This window comes from Bidens hawaiensis, unplaced genomic scaffold, assembly GCF_021521415.1.
Source record: "Bidens hawaiensis isolate Kalapana, Puna unplaced genomic scaffold, B.hawaiensis_p1.1 tig00003022_1, whole genome shotgun sequence".
Taxonomy (NCBI): domain Eukaryota; kingdom Viridiplantae; phylum Streptophyta; class Magnoliopsida; order Asterales; family Asteraceae; genus Bidens; species Bidens hawaiensis.
In genome coordinates, this window is record NW_027491163.1 from 2,338,346 (window position 1) to 2,359,062 (window position 20,717).

At 34.2% G+C, this 20,717-nt stretch overlaps 2 protein-coding genes across 2 annotated transcripts; one reads left to right on the forward strand and one right to left on the reverse strand.

Annotated features, from left to right (window-relative positions):
• The first annotated feature begins 11,893 nt into the window (after positions 1-11,893).
• LOC143622124 (transcriptional corepressor SEUSS-like) lies at positions 11,894-14,151 on the forward strand. Its single transcript, XM_077093362.1, has 6 exons — positions 11,894-12,151; positions 12,228-12,296; positions 12,386-12,483; positions 12,592-12,685; positions 13,466-13,535; positions 13,622-14,151. The coding sequence occupies exons 1-6, from the start codon at positions 11,894-11,896 to the stop codon at positions 14,119-14,121; spliced, it is 1,089 nt and encodes a 362-aa protein (XP_076949477.1). The 3' UTR covers positions 14,122-14,151.
• A 1,201-nt stretch (positions 14,152-15,352) lies between these two features.
• LOC143622097 (uncharacterized) lies at positions 15,353-18,229 on the reverse strand. The gene is made up of 3 exons (XM_077093340.1): positions 17,943-18,229; positions 15,553-17,032; positions 15,353-15,458 (listed from the first exon to the last, which is right to left on the reverse strand). The coding sequence occupies exons 1-3, from the start codon at positions 18,218-18,220 to the stop codon at positions 15,429-15,431; spliced, it is 1,788 nt and encodes a 595-aa protein (XP_076949455.1). The 5' UTR covers positions 18,221-18,229; the 3' UTR covers positions 15,353-15,428.
• Between the last annotated feature and the right edge of the window lie 2,488 nt (positions 18,230-20,717).

Below are 20,717 nucleotides of genomic sequence, written 5' to 3' on the forward strand. Positions count from 1 at the left end.
AACACGATAACAATCGACATCAGCAGCTGAGTTTGGATCGAGGTTTAGGTCTGGTCAAGCATAAGAAAGTCGAAAAAATGAAAGTTTCATAACTAGGATCGTTGGAACAGCAGGGAGAGGCGTGAGAGAGTGAGGTAATTTTTTTATATAAATATTATGTGTAATAAGTAGGTGATGAGATGGAAATTAAAGAGGGTAAGGATATTTATAGGGTTGGAGATGAAATTTAGGTTTTTAAGAATTTGTAAGGATATTATGTAACAGATGACGTGGTGCCTAAGGGCGCACGTAGCACTAAATATAGTCTTAGTACTATTAAAGTACATGCGCTTCGAGGTAGGCTTTATGGAAGGGTGCCGGTAACAATGTATTTGTTACCTGGTATATCGATGAATTGATATAGACTATCTAAGTTTTAACCTAAACGATAATAGTATTGTGTAATTTGATTGTTGCATATCCTAATTCATAGTAGATGTTTGAAATTGTATCGTTTGAGATACATGTTAACTCATGTTTGCCAAAGGCTATCCTTGATCTGGAGCTATACATGTGTTAATTGGGGATTGATTTGAAGTTCAGTGCGAGTTCAATATATATAGTCGATATGGAGTTATGTTCTCTTGCTTTTGTGAGAGTTTGAATCTCAAGCTCCTCGTTGATTCATAGTGGTATAATGCATGCCGTGCTTAAACTTGGAGTTTGATCTACCATTTGAATTATGGGTTGAGAATGAGAATAGTTGAACGCATATGAGCATGAAAGGTTGATTAATGTCTCATATTCAACATGATGTCTATTATAGAAATGATGATTGACAAAAGCAACCATAACTATTACAATGAGGTGAAGCAGGGGTCCTTAACCAATTGGGGAATAGTAAACCGCTTAGAGTGTGGTACCTTGTGGGAGCTGTAACATCCTGTAAACTTTAGTGCCATTTTTGTCAACTTTAGAAGTCTAAGGGCCAAATTGTTATTAAACCAAACTCAAAGTCTAGGGTCTAATATGTAATTAGACAAAATTTAATCCATGAGACGGTCCGTATCAAAGTTGACCTAGATATTAAGTTTCCTTTTGTGACGGATCATCTCACCGCCTACCATTTTGAGACGAGAACGTCTAAGCCAGCCTTAGCCCCAAAGTTAGTGATAAGACGGATAATCTCATAATTAGACGGCCCGTTTCATCTCCCCTTTAAGCAAAAATATTGATAATTGATCCCCAAACATGTCAGCTCTTGCTTTTTGACTCATCCTTGATCTTCAGCGTATAAATACCTCCCATACAACGACCATTTCATGCACAAACAATCTCTTCATCATTCTACACTCCCAATACAGGTTAAACTAGGGTTATATTGTAGTTAAGCAAGTTCAAGTCAAGCGAGGAGGTTCTGACCAAGTAGGGATATTGATCAATCGTTCTAGTAGCATTAGAAGTCATTCTAAATCATTCCTAGGTTGTGATATAGCTTGGAAGTAAGGTATAATATTTCTAGCACTCGTTAAGTTTGTTGAATTCATTTAAGCGAGTATCTAGGCATTTATCGATCGAACCTAGGTGTAAATTAGTTACAAAAGTGTTATAAGTATTTTCAAACATTTATAAGGTCTTAGAATGCATAAACAAATGTCATAATCATGTTTAAAATTATTTTTAACATAAACGGGCCAAACAAAAGGATTATACGGATCATCTAACCCTTCATACAGTCTGTCTCAAACATATTTCATAAGGGGGTCAAGGTTATAAAGTTAGACGCATGTCACAGACTTATACAGACAGTCTCATCATGATATGGTCCGTCTCCTTCAAACGTACCGTCTAATTTTGTGACACCCCGTATGAACCTCGTTCAGTCAAAAGGGTCAAACTGAGGATGATACGGACTGTCTCATCATGATATTGTCCTCTCATATTAATTTTATTATTTTAACAAAAATTATGTTTTGAACATATAAACTGAATCAATCTTAATAAACGAAGTTTGAAACAATATAACCAGGTCAATGTGGTCTGCAGCAGGATCAAAAGACAATATGGGTATTTATGTAAACCTATTTGTTATAGGTTAATCATCAGATAAACAAAAGGTTTTCAAACTAGTCACCACAACATAACATAACAGGTGAATATATTAACTCTTTACAAACAGTCAAACATATTTTACTTTATAAGATAAATGAGTTGTTTGTCTTAAAGAGTTAGTTAAAAGTTTAGATGAGATTACGTGATCTCTAAAACGTTATAATACGACATAGAAAATAAAAGCAACTCAAACCAAGTACACATATGTCTGGATCCAAACATAATTGACTAGATGGCATACTATTTCAGTCTCAACCAGTACTCCAACGAGCGCTGCTCCCGGAGAACTCTTGAATTGTGCGGGTAGGGCAATGGCACAATCCCAAGGAAAACAGATCATGTATCCCCTCTGAGCTGTACAAAAAACTATCTTTGTATTTAACGAAAGTTTACTAAATTCTTTTAGATCCTGTCAACATTTCACCATAATATCGTTAATTTTAAACATTTCATGTTATTAAGATTAAGCAGCACATACAAGGATTAGGAGTCATTTATGGAGATAGACGCATGCAACCAGATGTCACACCCCCCGGCCGAAGGCGGAAACGCCAGGGGCGTGCGTAGATTGAAATCATGCACATGGTATTAAATGTAAAAACTCTTATTAAGATAAACCAACAAATTATTCAAACCAAATATAATCCAAATAGAAAACATGACATAGCAATTTATTCATTAAACTTCTAAGTCTGACTCATCCCCTACATGAAACTTCAAGAATCTCCATAACTTAATTTCCATCACCTGAAAAACATGCGAGAGTGTCAACTAAAATAGTTGGTGAGAACATAGGTTTTTTAAAATAAGTTTTATGTTGAAAACATTCGATATGTGTTAAGTTACTTCACTACTTGTATACTTTTGTGATTACAACCAAACCTCTGACACGTTTAGCGAGTCGTCTAATCCACGATTAGACTATTATGTTTAATGTTTAACGATCGTCAGATTCTGACACACAGGCCTCTACCCGAGGCCTGCGTGGGCGGGTCGGGCCAATAGATCTATCATCATACTACCACGGGCTTAACAAGTTAATGGTTATCAATGCCATTAAGTATACACTTGTAATGATCACACATAACGAATATTATGAAATAAAGCTTGAATCAAATAACATATATTAAAAATAAAATAAATAAGTTGCATGTTTCCACCCCGAAGTATAAAGCGTTTAAAAGCATGTAAAAGGGGCTATGAACTCACCTTGCTTGACGGATGAACACGAACACGAGCAAGAGTTTTTTGAACCGGTTACGGGATGCCCTAGATTAAGTTTGATTTTTAAATTAGTTAGAGTGTCGCATACTAGAATGTTCTAAACCAAGAGCATGACCTCCAGCAAGTTGATTCCCAGGTAAGAGTCACGGGTCCAATGGGATTCTTTACGCCACTCTTGCCTTCGACAGAACCGTTTGCTTGTCAGATACATACATACCCGGTTTATACTCTATTTGTATACTAGCTCAAAATGTTTTAGAATGGTTTTGATAAATAATAAAGTACGAGGTTAAAAGTGTAATATCATATAGTTTGGGTGTTTATTGATATTTATGAAAGTATAGGGTCTAAAGTGTAAATATTATAATTTAGTATGTTTATTGACATTTATGAAAGTATAAAGACCAATTATGTAAATATAATTTTTTAGTTATGATAACTTTATGAGTTTTTGAAAATCATAAGAATATTCATAGTTGTTCATGAAAAAAATTATACTTTGATCCAAGATTTTGAAAAAATATTTATGATTTCTTGAAATAACATGATCATCATAATCTTTTAGAGCAAAAAGTAAGGGTTTTATTAACAATTTATGATTATCATGGTGAGAGTATATTAACAATTATGAAGAGTCAAAAGAAAACTCAAGAACCTAAAAACAAACTAAAAAAAATTCAAAAGAACAAGATCAAAATCAAAGATATATGAAGAACAACTAAAAACATGTAAAACTTACTTGGTTATGCTTAGAGAGAAAAGAGATAATGAGATTTGGTATGAAAAAAATATGAGAATGAGGAGCTCTGTTTATAGGCCAAAAATTGAGGTCTGAATATGATTTAGATAGAGATAAAACTTGTTTAAAACTTAAGAAATAAATTAATTATAATAATGATAATGATAATAATAAATAAAAAAATAGATATGTGTGTGTGCATTCAAAAAATGCACGGCACTTTTTTTTTCCAACTTTTTCATTTTTTATTTTTTATTTTTACTTTTTTTTTCAAATAAAAAAAACTAGATAAACTAACTTGAGTAACAGGGTTAACATATGAGGTTCTAGAATATTCTATTTTTAAATCACATGATTAATTTAAATACTTAGGATAAAAATAATAATAACAAAATATTTTGTTACATGTTATAAAATATTAATCTAGGCATTCCGGTTCAACGTGTCTTATTAACGATTAAGCATGATTATAAAGAAATAAACATATGATCATATAATTGCGTATATAAAGTTAATGTTATTCAATAAATGACACATAATTCAACACTAATAAATGTAGACGATGAAATTAATACGAGAACTTTATTAAATACGAGCACAAAAGACTAGCGTTTTTGCAAGAAAAATCCATAGAAGTTACACCAGAAGATGGCTCAATATTCATAATTAAAATCCTTTTAACATATGAAACAATATTTTTTAAACCGAATACTCGGGTGTCTAATTCCCAAGAAATTTTCAATGTAAATTAATATTTTAATAAAAAAACTTCAGCCAAAATAAACTCGCAACTCTGATATATTTACAAAAATGTACCAACTGGAAGCCACACTTTTAAGCCCAAAATTGGGGTGTGACAGGTTAGTATTAAAGCCATCGCTCGCGTATTTTTCTGAACATTTTAAGGTAAATAAGATTAAGCAGCACATTGAAGGATTATGAGTCATTTATGTAGATAGACGTATGCAACCAGAAAATGGCTCAATTTGATAACTACCATCCTTACAAACATATGAAATAGTTTTTGTTAAACCGAATACTCAGGTATTTAGTTTCTAAGAAATTTTCAATGTAAATTAATATTTTAATAAAATGTCTTCCGCTAAAATAAACATGCAACTCTAATATATTTACAAAATAGGTACCAACTAGAAGTCACACTTTTAGGCCCTAAGTTAGGGTGTGACAGGTTTGTATTAGAGCCACCGGTTTCAGCGAATTAAGTATTTGACATAACATACCTAGGCTCTAACCTTAAATTATAGGTAGGGATAAGTTAAGACCGGTAGTCTTCCTATCCCTAAACTAATATGTGCAGATGCCTTATATTAGCTACTTTGGGCACAGACACCGAGTAGCGAAACGTTCAAATCCCGCACCCGAAAATTCCGAGATGGCTAACAATGATAGCTATTACATGGTTTTTTTTCAATCACAATTAGCCAATAGTTCCCTATGAAAATTAACGGGTCTACATGCCTGGAACATAACAGACGCCAATGGAAATTCCGAGTGATATGTTTGGAGGAATATCACAATACCATCCTTTGAGGAAATAAAAGTCAAGAGTAAGATTAAACAAGAACCCAGTTTGGATTCATCAAGTTGGATGAATTGTCACTTTGATAAAGAGAAGCGACATTGTGGTTCTCCACCACCAACTATCAACATAATGCACCAAACTTCGAGGCAGGATCGAGTCGAAGACCATTGATGAGAGTAATGATGCCTTATGAAAAGATTATTGTCCAAATGCCGAATAATCAAATGGAAAGTGAGTATGAGAGTAATCTCCATGATTTTACCCGTATGAATGGAAAGTCAGTTTACTGGGAACCCGCATTTTTCCGAACATGTTTCAATATGTGATCCGAGTATATTTTGACCAACATTTTTAAACAATACTACAACTTAATCATTCAAAGTTTCCATATACTTTGAAATTGCTTACTTTGGCACTGCCAATACGACATGTGAATTATATGACATTTGCATTTGAAAACCTCATTCTTTTCAAAATAGTTGGTTGTAACGTGATAATTACATCTCACATTACGAGAATACTAATATCATATCGTATTAAACATTAAAGAAATAATATTAAACATTAAACATAATTCATAATGGATGATTAAATGTGACTTCTATTATTCCATAGTTCAAATAACTTAATTGTTACGGACAACATTAATATTCAATCATTTAAATTTAAAATTCTTTTGAAAAAAATTAATAGAGTCAACTCAATTAATTTATAATTGTTTCGGAAAACATTAATATAGTCAAGTCAATTAATTTCGTAACTGTTTTGGAAATCATAAATAGACAAATCTTTTGATTTTTTGCAATATTATAACAATACAATGTTAATCAAATTAATATGGAATTATTTTGGAAATACTATCAGTCAAATAAGAAACAAATTTGATTCAGTGTTTTGGAAAACTCGACCCAACCGATAACCTGCCCGTCTGGCTATTTTGCATTTTGCAGTTGCGAAGAAAAGAGAAAGAACCTTATTTTAGTGTGCCAAACGAAGAATGTTTCCATCTTCATATTCAGTCCTATCCGAATAAACGAAATCTTCACATGGGTAGATTTATAATTCCCAACCTAATGAAGCAGCAAAAATGAACGTATCAAAACGTAATAGGAATTATAAAATGGTTTACCTTCACCAAATTTACACTGATTTCGTTATCGCCGCTTATTAGATTAAATATTGTTAAACATTATATTCTATCGATACACAGATTCCAGTAAAACAAAAAGTTAATCAAGATGCTAACAACAAAAAATCGATCAACTCTTTATTGGATATTGAATATATTGCAATCATTATTGTATGAATTAATTTAATTGAAAAAAATTAATAAAATTATTAATTATATAGTTGCTTTCCTTCAATAGTTGACATAATTTAAAAATATATATATATATCTTACAAATGAATTTAAGAAAGCATTGATTTGAATCCTTTTATATCACTGGTCAACCTAAAGTTTATTACGATCAAATTTTTATTTTTATTGTATATTCGGTTAATGCAAAATTTCAATAACCATTGATGGAATTATCAATACCGCATAATAAAACATATTCTTTTGACTAAAATTCCTCCATTGCAATAGCATCCATTAATACAAAAATTGACTTAAATTTACATGTTTGATAAAAAGTATTAATTTTTATTATCAATCAATTGAATATCTTGATAAACTTAAGTTTATAGCTTAAATTAGAGACTTCTTATACTTTTTATGTGAAATATAAATTCTGACGAAATTTTTAAAAAGTCAATTTTTTCTAAAATAGATACAAAGAGAATATAACGCAATAGCAACAATTACAACCTTGAAAAGAAAAAATTGATTATGGAAACAAATATGTTTTTCTTCATAGAAGGGTACAACAAATAATTAGTTTATCATGGTTATAATCAATTAATAAAATGCTTTGAAAGACTTTTTTACACATAATAACGTACAATGGACTTGATTTAAGGTATGTGGTTCTTGGGTTAGAACATGTAATACCTTTCCAGTTTTCACGATAAAGGTCGCCACCACTTGAAACCGGTCTTGACTGTTATAAGACCACCTGCAATTGACCCACTATATAAAGATTGCTACTGAAATGACCCAATTCAAGATAAATTGCTATACAAATTGACCTATTTGAATCTATATTACCATGATATAAATCTTTCACTACGGTAAACTTTACAAGATTAAAGATATCCCTGTGTAACATTCGTCACTTTCAAACCCGAAAACTCGACCCGTTTCAAATTTTAGGTTTTTTTTATAAAGAATATATATAAATATATATTATTATATTCACAAGTTTCGATATTTATTAATAAAGTATTCTCGACGTTTGAAATTCAATGTTCGTTCGTTTATTATTACTTTCGATCAATTATTAAAACTCCGGGTTTTAACGCTTAAATAGTTCGTGATATAATCGGATATAATTCAAAAACTATCCAAGTTATAAATATTATTTCATTTATAAAACATTCTAAAGCTCAAGGCCCAAATCATAAGCATACTGGCCAAAATTGTAAATTAAGATTTAAAATATTACTTAACAAAACCAACCCTTGGTCCCCCCCCCCCCTCGGTTTTCCGGCAACCAGGCCGCCGCCGCCGGCGATATTATTCCGGCCACCTTATTCTCGCCGTATTGCATGCTTTTTGACCCAGTAAATTAGTAAAACACCTTTAGTCTTCATTAACCACCGTTAATCAACATGTTAATTATATTATAACGTCCAAATCCGTGAATTAATAATCTCCGATGAACCGCCGGATTTTATGTAAAACTCATTAACAACCATTAACGAGCCTACGATCCAATCACATGTATAAATACAGTTCCAACATCAAACTAAACTCGTTCACAAATTCAATTATCACTAAATTACTCTCGGTAATCCATAATTTATCTCCTAAGATTCGTTTTCCGGCCACCATCGTTCGTCACATCCCCGACACCAATCCAGGTAATTTTTATACGTTTTACATTAGTTTTTGGCCAACAATCAAAACCCCTATCACGAAATGGATGAACATAGAACATACTAAGAGGATTAGAACCTAGGGTTTGTTGAGGAAGATGATGATTATAACTTCATTGGTTTTATAGTTTTGTTTTCTAGTTTTATATTCAAATTGATATTTTGGTCTAGTGGTTAGACACACAGACCCGGGTTTGAATCCAGGTCAAAGCAGTTTTTGTTATTTTTTTAAACCATTTATTTATTGTATAAAAAACCAAATAAAACATTTAAAAATCATAATAAATCAATTAAAATTATATTTAAATCAAATAAAATTTTTATAAAATATAAATTGTTATTTTCAACTAAAACCCAACTTCCGTGTTCGTTAAACCATTAAAAATATTTTTTTTTCTTTTCTTTTCTTTTCTTTACTTTGTAAATTTTAAAATACAAGTAGACCGTTATAAATGAGTTTATAAATAAATTCTGTTACGTTAGATTTAATTCATTCAACTTTAAGATTTATTAACCTTTAATTCCTACAATTGATTCGTTAAATAAATTATTATTGAAATAATGTTTAAATAATATTATTTCGTTAAACTTTAAGTCGTTAACTATAATTCGTTAGCTTATAAATCGTCCACTTTAATCAAATAACATAATTACGTTTCGATATAAAAGCCGTGCCTTGTAATTATCATAACTTTATATTAGTATTATGTTATAATATTAAATACTAAACATCGTTAAAATTTCATTAAATTTAAATATATTATTATAATATGAAGACCACAAAATGCTAATAAAACACTTTAACATAATGCTTAATTCCTAAAAAATAATCAAATTGTTTAACGTTTATAATCCCGTTTGTTAGATTTTGCCTTTGTTTTAATTATAGTTCAAGAAGTTCAATTGTTTCGAGTTCTTTAATGCACTTTCGGTTGCTTCGGGTTCGTTATCATGTTTCCGGTTTATATTACAAGTTTAGCTTCGATTTCAAGGTGAGTTTTTCACCACCCCTTTTTAATGTTTTAATGTTTTGGGGTAGCATATGTATCCTTATAAAAATTCAAGCATTGTTTCTTCTATTACAAAACTACAATTCGTATATGGACTTGTGTGCTACTTGTATTACTTGTACGAATATTACTTGCACAATTGGGAAGCCTCATTAAGTATGATCATACGCCCCCTTTGCATTCCAGTCCATTTGCATCGAGTGGAAAAGGGCCTCATTATCCAAGTACGTTGGTTGTTACCAATTGGAAAGGACCTTAATTGCGCGATTACCCAAGTACGTTGGTTGTTACCAACTGGAAAGGGCTTACTTGCTCGTTTATCACATGTCTATGAATTGTGTGGTTTTTATGTACGTATTTAAACTGTGGGAACTCACCAGTTATATTTATAGCTGACCTTTATTTTATACATGTGTTACAGGTGTAAGGATATGAGGATGAAAGTTAGAAGACACATAGCATGCTTATAAGATATTCAAAGAAACCTTATTATTTTGTTTGTTTATTTGTTACAACTTGCATTACTTGATAAACTTGTGTTATATGAAGATTTAATTGAAATAATGTTATTATGGTCACCTAATAGTGTCACGTGTGTTTGAGCAATTTGTACGTCACACTCGGGCGTTTCCGCTTTAGCCGGGGTGTTACACCCTGCAAGGCTGCAACATTAAAAAAATAAAAAATGATGAAAATGATAAAAAAAAGTCATTGAGCAATTAACACGAAAACTTACCTTGTAAACCAAGCGAGGAGGAACACAAGCGAAACGCCGTAGCTGGATTTAGTGCAGAAGTTGTTAGGATCTTATAATTTACGTTTTAGTCCTTTTCCAGCCCTTATCATATAGAAATTACACAACAAACAAAGTCAAATTCATCAAAGCATCATAAAAAGTTGTATGAAAGACATGAAAACTTACATATTTCAATTACCTTACAAGACAAGAGAAAATTTACTAAGTGGAAAAGTGGGCCGCGTGGGTATATTTAAATTTGTAATCATACACATAAGAAAGTAACTGCTTTAAAACAATATGATGGAAATAAAAGATTTATAATATTTCTTCAGTCTAACAAAGAACCCTATTTGATAATTAATTTAGGTTGAATGTTAAAATTCTAATCAAATTAGTAAATGTGTACTTAAAAGTAATTATTATAGGATCAAGGGTAATTTTGGATCTTGAACAATGATTGAGTTGGATGTTATCTTCTTCACAAAATAGCAAATCGTCATTGCAAACAATCAATAATAAGATTACTTTTTATGTAGGTATTAGATATATTTAAGTTTAGATAAACGAAATAAGAATAATACTTAGACCATAAATCAAATAGTTTTATTGTTTAAATCCTTACAGCGATTCTAACTGAACCACCTTAAACCTTGTTCAGAACCCTTAACAAAAAATAACAAAGAATACGTGAACCATAAATCGAATTGATTGATTGTTCATTCGATTTTAAAATTTGGGTTAAGAATACATAAACCGTAGAACTGAATTATGCTTACCAGGAAACATGAAGATAATAGAACAAATACAAACCCTAAAGTGCGAACAAACAAAAAATAAATAAATAAAAAATTGAACTATGAGAATCCAACAATAGGGAGAAAGGTTTTGATACTGGATAAATAAGAGATGATCTTCCGGATTTGATAATTGTTACTAATTGTCGCTGATGTTTGAGAGAATTAGTTAGACGACAAGAGAGAGAGAGAGAGGAACATAAGAAGGTTAATTGGGGTTTCTAATATTATGATTTAAATGATATGAAGAAAGTGAGTTGACAATTAATAGGCAAGTGATAATTTTCTCGGGGAATCATTGTGCCTCCGCCTTAAAACCACAGAGACGCAAACAGTAATTTTCTCTTTTTTTGTTTCATTTAGTTTTTTGATCTGAGTCAGGTGTTTAACTGCACATATTGACCCTTTATGTATCGCTTAACTTTTATTTCAAATCAAAGAGTAGATTCTTGTTAGGATTTTCATTGAGGCCAGATTCTAATCCCTGATGTTTATATTATAATTCTATGCACTGTCTACTCGATTAATTTTAACACAACCATCTAAGGTCGATTGACTCTAGAGGTGGCACTTTCAACTCAATTACATCTAGCTGGGTTGATTCGGCTAATGCATTATCCCTAATGGTTAAATGGGTAAAATCAAAATGTTGAGTTAAAAAATGTAACGGGCCAAAAGTCACTGCCTCACTAGGAATGTATTGTCGATGCATGCGTCTACTATATCTCTTTATTCACCAAATTATATTATGTGTTTAGCCCATGTCTAGATATTATGTTTCTTTTGTTATATCTAACACATGAAGATTCACTTTCAGAAGCCAACGTTGAAGTTCTACCCAGGCTTTTCAAAATAAAGTATGAAAGTGGCACTTTGGAGGAACTTCTATATGTTGATATGCCCCGAGAATATCAGAATTCAAGTGGGCAAATTGTTTTGGACTATGCAAAAGCCATACAGGAGAGTGTTTTTGAGCAACTGCGTGTTGTTCGTGATGGTCAACTAAGGATAGTTTTTACTCCAGAGTTGAAGGTTAGATGTTCACTCTTGCTTTAAGATCTGCAAGCGCTCGAGTTATGTACTTATGAATGCTTTTTAACATATGCAGATTTACTCTTGGGAATTTTGTGCTCGCCACCACGAGGAGCTTATTCCTAGGAGATTATTAACACCACAGGTTTATTATCAAATGTTTGCAGTGTGTAGTTGTTGACCAAAACATTCGCATTTGACTATATGGCTCTGACCTGTTGACCTTTTTTGCAGATTAGCCAGCATGGTAGTGCAGCTCAGAAGTACCAAGCTTCAACCAATAACGCTTCGTCTAATCAATCAGCACCAGATTTGCAGAGCAATTGCAATATGTATAACCTCAACTTAATTATTTAAACACATTTTCATCCCTGTTAATATTGTTACTGTTACTATATTGATCTCTAGCATGGTCTAAAAGTTTTGATTCTATTTTTCAGGTTTGTTGCTTCAGCTCGCCAGCTGGCGAAAGCATTGGAAGTCCCGTTGGTTAATGATTTGGGATATACAAAAAGATATGTAAGATGTCTTCAGGTAATATTCTTTATTTAAGGTCAAATTTGTAAGATAAGTGGTCAAACACATACTCCATGTTCTGTTTTGGCTATGGCTGTATACGAATCGAACGTTCAGCGAACCATTTGGCAGGAAGTTCGTTTACTTTGAACAAGGGCCGCGTTCGTTCATTTATGTTCCTGAACGTTCGGTAATGTGTTCGTTTATGTTCGTTCATTTATGTCAATTAATGTTCGTTTTCGCTTACATTTGTTTATGTTTTGTTTATTTTCGTTCATTTAAGGCTTTTTATAGTTTATATATCTTACTTTATTATCCAAACATAAGAGCCTTTTATATTTTTTCTAACTTTTATTCTTATACTAACATATTTTGCCAACCCTAAATTCACTTCTCACAATCTTGTTTTCTCTCATTTGTGTTCGTTTATGTTTACTGAAGTTCGTTTGTGACTTAATGTTCGGTTACGTTCGTTTAGAATGTTAAATAACGAACACAAGTGAACATGGACAGATTCATTTCTTTAATGAACACGAACATGAAATTGCTTTTGGCTATATGTTCGTGAACCGTCCGTTTTTCCTATAAAAGCTTAGTGAACGGACACGAGCATGGCCTCGTTCGGTTCGGTCCATTTACAGCGCTCTGTCTAGCAAAACGGGCAGGTCGGGTTGGGTCAAAGCACTTTCATGTCAAATTGAGTTCAGGTCAACTTGAGGTCGTTCTGCATGATAACCCATTTAGATCCGTCTAATTGTCTTAAGTATTAACAATGTACATGTTTGGCTATCTGTGCAGATATCAGAAGTGGTTAATAGTATGAAAGATCTGATTGATTACAGTCGAGAAGCCAAAATCGGACCAATGGGTAAGAAGATTATTTATGACATCTTTTTAGCATATATATATTCTAAGTCCACTAATAAGTTATTAAATTTGTGTTTGTTTTTACAGAAAGCTTAGCCAAATTCCCACGGAGGACGTCTACAACAACATCTGGATATCATAGTCAACCGCAACAACATGACCAACAACAACAGCAACAAAACTCCAACGGGGGAGTGCCACCTGTAAATAACTCTAACCCGGTACCTATGACTTGTTCAAATGGAACCATTGCTGGTTTACTACACCAAAACTCCATCAACTCAAGACACCTGTCGCACCAACAAAATTCCAAAAACGACCCTCAAACGTCACAAAATGGTGCAAATAAGCCCCAAGATCCAAGCGCGAGTTCAGTTCAGAAAATACTGCACGAGATGATGATGTCATCATCTTCTTCTTCCCAACTTGGTAATGGTGACACGAATAATAATAATAATAATAATTCAGGGTTTGTGAGAAATGGGATTCGAGGTAATAATTCTAACATGATGAGCCAGCAGGGTAACGGGTACCAACTGGTTAACGGGTTTAATAATCCCCCATTTGACTGGAAAGCTTCCCCTTAAGCTGGGTTTGTGGTGGGATATGAATATGAGGAAGGGTAGGAAAGGTAATAGAATAGGAAAGGCGTTTTCCTTCCCGACGTCTAGATTTTGTTTCAGGTTGTCTCTCTGTCGGTCTGTTTATATTGCTTGTTTTTCAATGCTAGTTCATATGCTTATATCAATCGCTAGTAAAATTATGTTGAATGTTACACAATTTGTCACCTAAGTTAGCGCATCCTTTAAGCTGTCTATAACAATATTGGGCCAACGCATGACAGACGTATTGGGTAACAGACATAACCGGACTTGTAACTAGACACAAAACCTAGAAAACAAAGGCACTTAATGATTCAGAAAATCCCACCCCTTCTTCACCTTGTCACTAATTTCACGCACCTCATTTTCTCTATTGACTCACGTCTACAAAACCTTTTAAGTCTCGAAGCTGTTATCTGGAAGCATATAAATAGCTGATATAAGTTTAAACTAGATTTTGCGTTTTGACCGCTTGCTAATCGTTTATACAATCGTCATGAGGAACCAATCTACATATAATTTGAAGGGTCAAACTCTAAAAACACTTCTTCAACGAGTATTCAGATTAAGGGAAGCTGCATCCGGTTGGAGGGTCAACGAACCCTCCTATAGCTCCGCAGTGCATTCTGACAGATCCGGCTTCCAAACATCAAATCAAAACTACAAATAGAACTTCAACGCATGACATTATGACAAGTATGAATATCCATCAGCAAGGTTCTGAGTTCCTGTTTGACAAATCAGATTCCCAAAGCACGGTTTATGTTCTAAACCACTGCTGACACCAATGCAACCAAGATTCTTAATCGTCCAGCGCAGAATATAACCTACCCCATCAAATAAAAAATATGCGTTCCTGACCCAATCTTAAGAGAGACCAACACAAACTGGTTTGCCAATTGCCACCACGAGAGCACCATTCTAAAAAACTTCACAACTCTTGGCACTAAAAGTGAAAAGCTTTTGGTGCCAAAAGTCAAAAAGTTTTTTTAGAAAAAGTGCTAGCTGCGACGACACAAAGACATCAGTATGCACTTAAAACTATATTCTTTTCAAGACCAATATGAAGAGCATTTGTACGGGCTAGAAACCATCAAAACAAAAAATGTACTAAAAACAAAAGCATGCCATAATCTGCAAACATCACATCACAGACCCTAATTCAAGTTAACTTGTTTAACAAGTCAAAAGCAATGCACAACACAACGCAAATCAAGCTATAACAATAGCTACAAAAAAACATCCAAAGTCTAAAAGTTTCCACAAACTACAACCTTCTTCAACACCTGCAACTAAGACTTTACATGCTTTTCCACATATGCCTGCACAAAAAAAAAAAAGAAAAAAAGATGCTAATTACTCTTAACACATGAAAATGTAATAACAATATAAATAAAATATGCAACAAACACCTACCTCCACAAGCTTAGTAATTTTGGGTTTATTATTTGCGAGATACTGGTCAATTTTCGGTTGTGTTTTAGGGATTTGACTTCCATGAATGGAGTTTGTGACCTTTTCAACCACTTTCTTCACAACTGTTTTATGATCATCCCTACTCATTTTGCCTTCCCTCCATTTTGGCTTCAACATGTCCTTAACAAACTCAGCAAGACCGATTTTAAACAGTCGTGTTGCCTTTTCATCATTTCCAGAATCCCCCTCGTCTATTTTATCATGTGTAGCAACATCCTCAGAATTTGTAATATTATTTTCTTCTTTCTTGTTATTATTAGCAACCATTTTGTCAAATGGTTCCACCGCTTCCTTATTCATAGCATCAATGGGTTGACTAATTTTGACCTCCAAATTTTGCTCCCCTTTTGCCCTAGTAACATCTTCTTGATTGTATGCAGAAATTGGAAGAGATTTAAGGTAATCTATGGCACTAGTGAGGTTTGACTCGGAATATATCTGTGAAATTTGTCCTTTGTGAGATGTTTCAGGAACCACGTTTGGTTGAGGAACCGGTTGACTAGTCAAACTAGCTTCTTTGTCCTGATTTTCCACACGTACATAACCCTGCCCGTTTAAAGGGTTTGATGAAACCATGTGACTTTGTTGGTTGGCATCTTCTGAGACCATATTGTTTAAATCAGACTCGTTGACCGGATTTTCAGTCAACCCTTGACCATCCCACTTCCTAACCTTTTTATCATCAGTCTTAACCGCATCAAACTCGTCCCATGTTGGGCCAGCCCATTTCTTCATTTTCTTGTCATCCCTCGAATCCCATGTATTATTATTATTATTATTATCAAAACGAGTATTGTTATTATTATTATTATTATTATTGGTATCGTCAAATGTTCCATTAAAACCACCTGATTCCACATCATCCCAAGCAGAACCATTCCATGGTTTCTTCTTCTCCATCTCACCAAAATTTGACGCAGCATTTAGCCCATCATGTGGGCCACGTGCCCTATGTGGGCTATGTGGACTACGTGGGCCATGTGGACTATGTGGGCCACGATCATTATGAGATGTACGGTTTCTGTTACCTAAATTACGATTATCATCATAACCGCGTACCGAATCAGAAATATCATGTGAGAATCCACAGTCATCGCGGTTGCAATTACCCGCAGTAAAATACCTACACTGAATTCGAGTGTTTCGGTTATCATTGTATCTTGAATCACCTTTGTGATCTGGTCTACGGGTCCAACTTTCGGTTATATTATTATTGCCTGCACCGCGTGAATCAAAGTCTTTGGAATCATTTCTCATGTTGGGATATGCAGCGTTTATTTCATGTCTCGGGCCGCGGGCATTTTCCCTGCTGCTTCGGCTCATACGGTCACGGCTCCGGCTCCTACTTCTATTTGGACTCCGGGTTCGGTCCCGCTCACGGGTCATACGCATGTCACCACCTGCTCCTTTGTCGCGGGACCTACATCAGCAGCAAATATGAGAACTTGATGGCATACAATGCATAATAACTGGATTGTGAAGCAAATCAATGCAGGTGGCAAAATGGAGAATTTTATTTTTAGGTGGTTTAGGAGACTGAAAACCGTTTATAAGTGGCTTCTGAAACATGTTTACTAAAAAAAAAGTTGAAGTTCGTTATTTCCACCAGCCAGACTTCGAAAAAAACTCATTTTATCTTTTTTCTAGTTCAATAATTTATTCAGCATATAATTTGTTTTTTCTTTAATAATTCATGCTCGTTAATTAAAAATAAAACTAAATACACAGTATTGATTAGTTTTTTTTTTTTTTGGCTGGCATTCTAATATACATTTTATAGAAAACCGAGTTAGATTCAAAATGAAGTAGATCTTTTTAAGATTTACGAGAGTAAAAAATCAACAAAAGCTAAATAAAACATATTTTGGTTTTAAACAAAAACTCACAAGCACACGTTATTTGAAAAATATCAAATTATATTAACGAAAATACTAAATAAAAAAAAGAAAAATTAACTTAATGTCAACAAAATTGGTTGGCGACCTTTTTGTCCTCTTTTTTTACATGCGCAGAGACTTTTGTATGCCAAGATTATACCAAATTTTTTTCATGAAAAACGAAAAAATATGTTGGTTTTTTATGATACTAAACCTTCTCTAGATTAGTATTATAATAATTAATGTATTAAACCTAGTTATAAAAAAAAGGAATATTACAATAACAAAATACATTTTGTATGCATTGATTTTTGGGTGACTTTCACCCCAATTGAGATAAAAACACAATTCAAATTGAGCCAATAATATATAAACAGGTCAACATCGCTACCTCTACACACAACAATAAAACAATTAACACATGTAACAATAACTGACGTGAAAAACACAAACCTGGACGGTGGGCCATAGCTGTCATCTGATGGACGGGTGTTATATTGCTTATCCCAACCATCATGAGTCGAATGTGAATACATCCGACTTCGGTCTCTGCTGATGTCATCATACTTGGGGCCGTCTCTAGACGGGCTTCTAGAGTAGTTACCATGCATCATGTCATCATGGGCTTCTGATTTTGACCAATTTTGTGATCTTCCAGGAGATATATTTGACGCCCTTTTTTCTTCCTTATTATTCCAATAAGTTTCGTGCCTTCTATGTCTACCACTCATTGCGTCGCCTTTGATTTATTTTTTACTTCTCAACCAAAATGAAGTATCAGCTGAAAAAACAGAAGAAATCAATAGTTAAAAAAATAAGGGCACTAACACATGAAAGACATAGTCTATATATAGATCAATAATTGAAAGTTGGAACTGTAGACCAGATTACAAAGGTGGTTCAAAATACAATGATCACCACAATACTAGAATACCAATGGTGAATAAACATGGGTCAAGTTGAGTTGTTTTGTATATATATGACATCATCAAAATTCACGTTTAGTGTTCCCAACCCATTAGCAACTTTTTGTCGATCCATTATTACCGACAAACATGGGTCAAATGTGTTGGTTTTGATTGTGAATATGTCAATTTTACCAGGCACAGCAAATAACATACATCAAAAGATAAGTATCAGGTAGTTCTGTTTGTTATGCTTTATGCATTCCTTAAAAGATAGCATGCAGTGCTCAATAAAAATTGATTTGACTGCACCTTTAAATTCCAAACTTGTTGCCTACATTAACCTTATATTACAATAACCGGGTAGCCCATACAGAATTCATGTCCCAAAAGCTAAATAGACTAAGATATTGTTACTCGCATTTTATATGGAGTTCTTGATCGCCTCTCCATAATTAACTTTATAACCAAGTGTTAAGCAAGAAATCATAAAACTAAATCAATGGTTTACTTATGTTTAACCCCATAGACATAATCATCCGTGTAACTTGTTAGGAAACATCATAGCTAACCCAAACAAACTTTCTGGTCTACTAAAAACCCGACAATTAAACACAGAAGTCAAGGCCCCTTATCAGACCTAATGCAACTGACTAGCAGTTTATCTCAGCTGCTGCATCTTGAAATACCTCCCGATATTTGGCAACAAGGGGTTGCAACAGGTTTGGGATGCAAAGAACAGCTTCCGATTCAACAGCCAAATGTTAAAAACTGACAATTTTTGAGGACCAGATGATCCCATGCAATTTATACTTTTGCCCATTTAACTTAAATATGTAAGAGCATTTCATTCCAAATAGCTTGAACAATATTTGGTGAAGCTAACCATTGAATTCACAATACCAAATCAGTTTCACAGATGAAAAACAGGTAAAAGTCTTGGGTAATTTTGAGTTCATTGATGTGTATCGTGGTATCCTTACACATCTGATTACATTGAATAATATTCCCATTCCTAATTTGTACACCGAAGGGTGTCACTACTTGAATTATCAATTTCATTTCTCGGACCAGTCACCAGTGTATCCGCCATGAAAATATGAGTAGGCGCGCTATCAACCAAAATAAGGACCTCAGTGATACCTAAGATGGCGTGCAAACTTATCCCAGCTAATTTGTCTCCATGCTCCTCCTGTTTTACCTCCTCCGGAGCAGCCGGTGTTTCCGTCTCATTCTCTACTTCTAGCATCGTTAAGGTGCCCACTTTACACCGATGACCGGGCCCATACTTGTCTCCACACCTGATTCCCCCCCCCCCCCCCAAAACAAAATACGGGGTGTTTTCGGTGTCAGAAAGCCGAGAGATAGGCTTCTGCCATCCGGTGGTTGAAGAATTAACTGCGGCAGAAGATTTAACTTCAGAAGCAGAAGACTTAACAGACTAAATTACAAGATGACCCATTACCAGATCATGTGTTGCTGACCTTCGATTCTAACATTAGCTTTGAGTTCCTCTTTAAGGCCATTTAAGAAACCCGAGAAGAATGTTCGGCCAATTCTTGACGTATTCCTGTACCGTGCTCGTCTGTTTGATGCTACATAAGTGTGCATCCAAGTTTTGAAACTCCAAAGGACCGAAATTCTTTTGAAGATCATGAACCAGATCTTCCCAATAATCTAAAGCATGATCGGTTGATAACCCATGATAGAGATCCAAAGCATCACCACCCAAATGCATCGTATTCGTGGCCATGCCTCCCTTCTCGTCCTCTGGTACGCTATAACAGCGTAAGTATTTTTCCGCTTTAAGAATTCACCCTCTTGGATCTCCATCACTGAAAGGGAAATCAATTTTATTGTGGGGTCGACGATGGCGACTATGATTCCAAGAGGCTTCCCCTTCACCATGCTTGCTTGACCCTGCCCTCGACTAATCTTCGACACGGCATGCGCTTTAAGAGCTGCAACGCCATCCTTACGAGAATCCATAGATTTGGGGCTGGCAGCGATTGAACGGACACAGGATCGAGACTCGACCCTGTCGGTATTATTCGGGTCCATGGTATCGTTTCCCAGAAATGGAATCAATGATAGATGCCATGGAATCAATGATAGATCCTAGGTATCGAAGGAAATCGAAATTAACTAAAATGCCTGATTCTAGATGGGTTAAATCTCCAATTAAAATTGTCTGATGACAACAGAAAGCTGGAACAACGTGCAGTTAAAAAAGCTAAAAACTGCTTCTCTTCCACTACCCTCCCATCAGTGAACGCCTTGAGCTAAAGGGTTCAGGCTGGAGCCAAACAACATTTGAATCTGC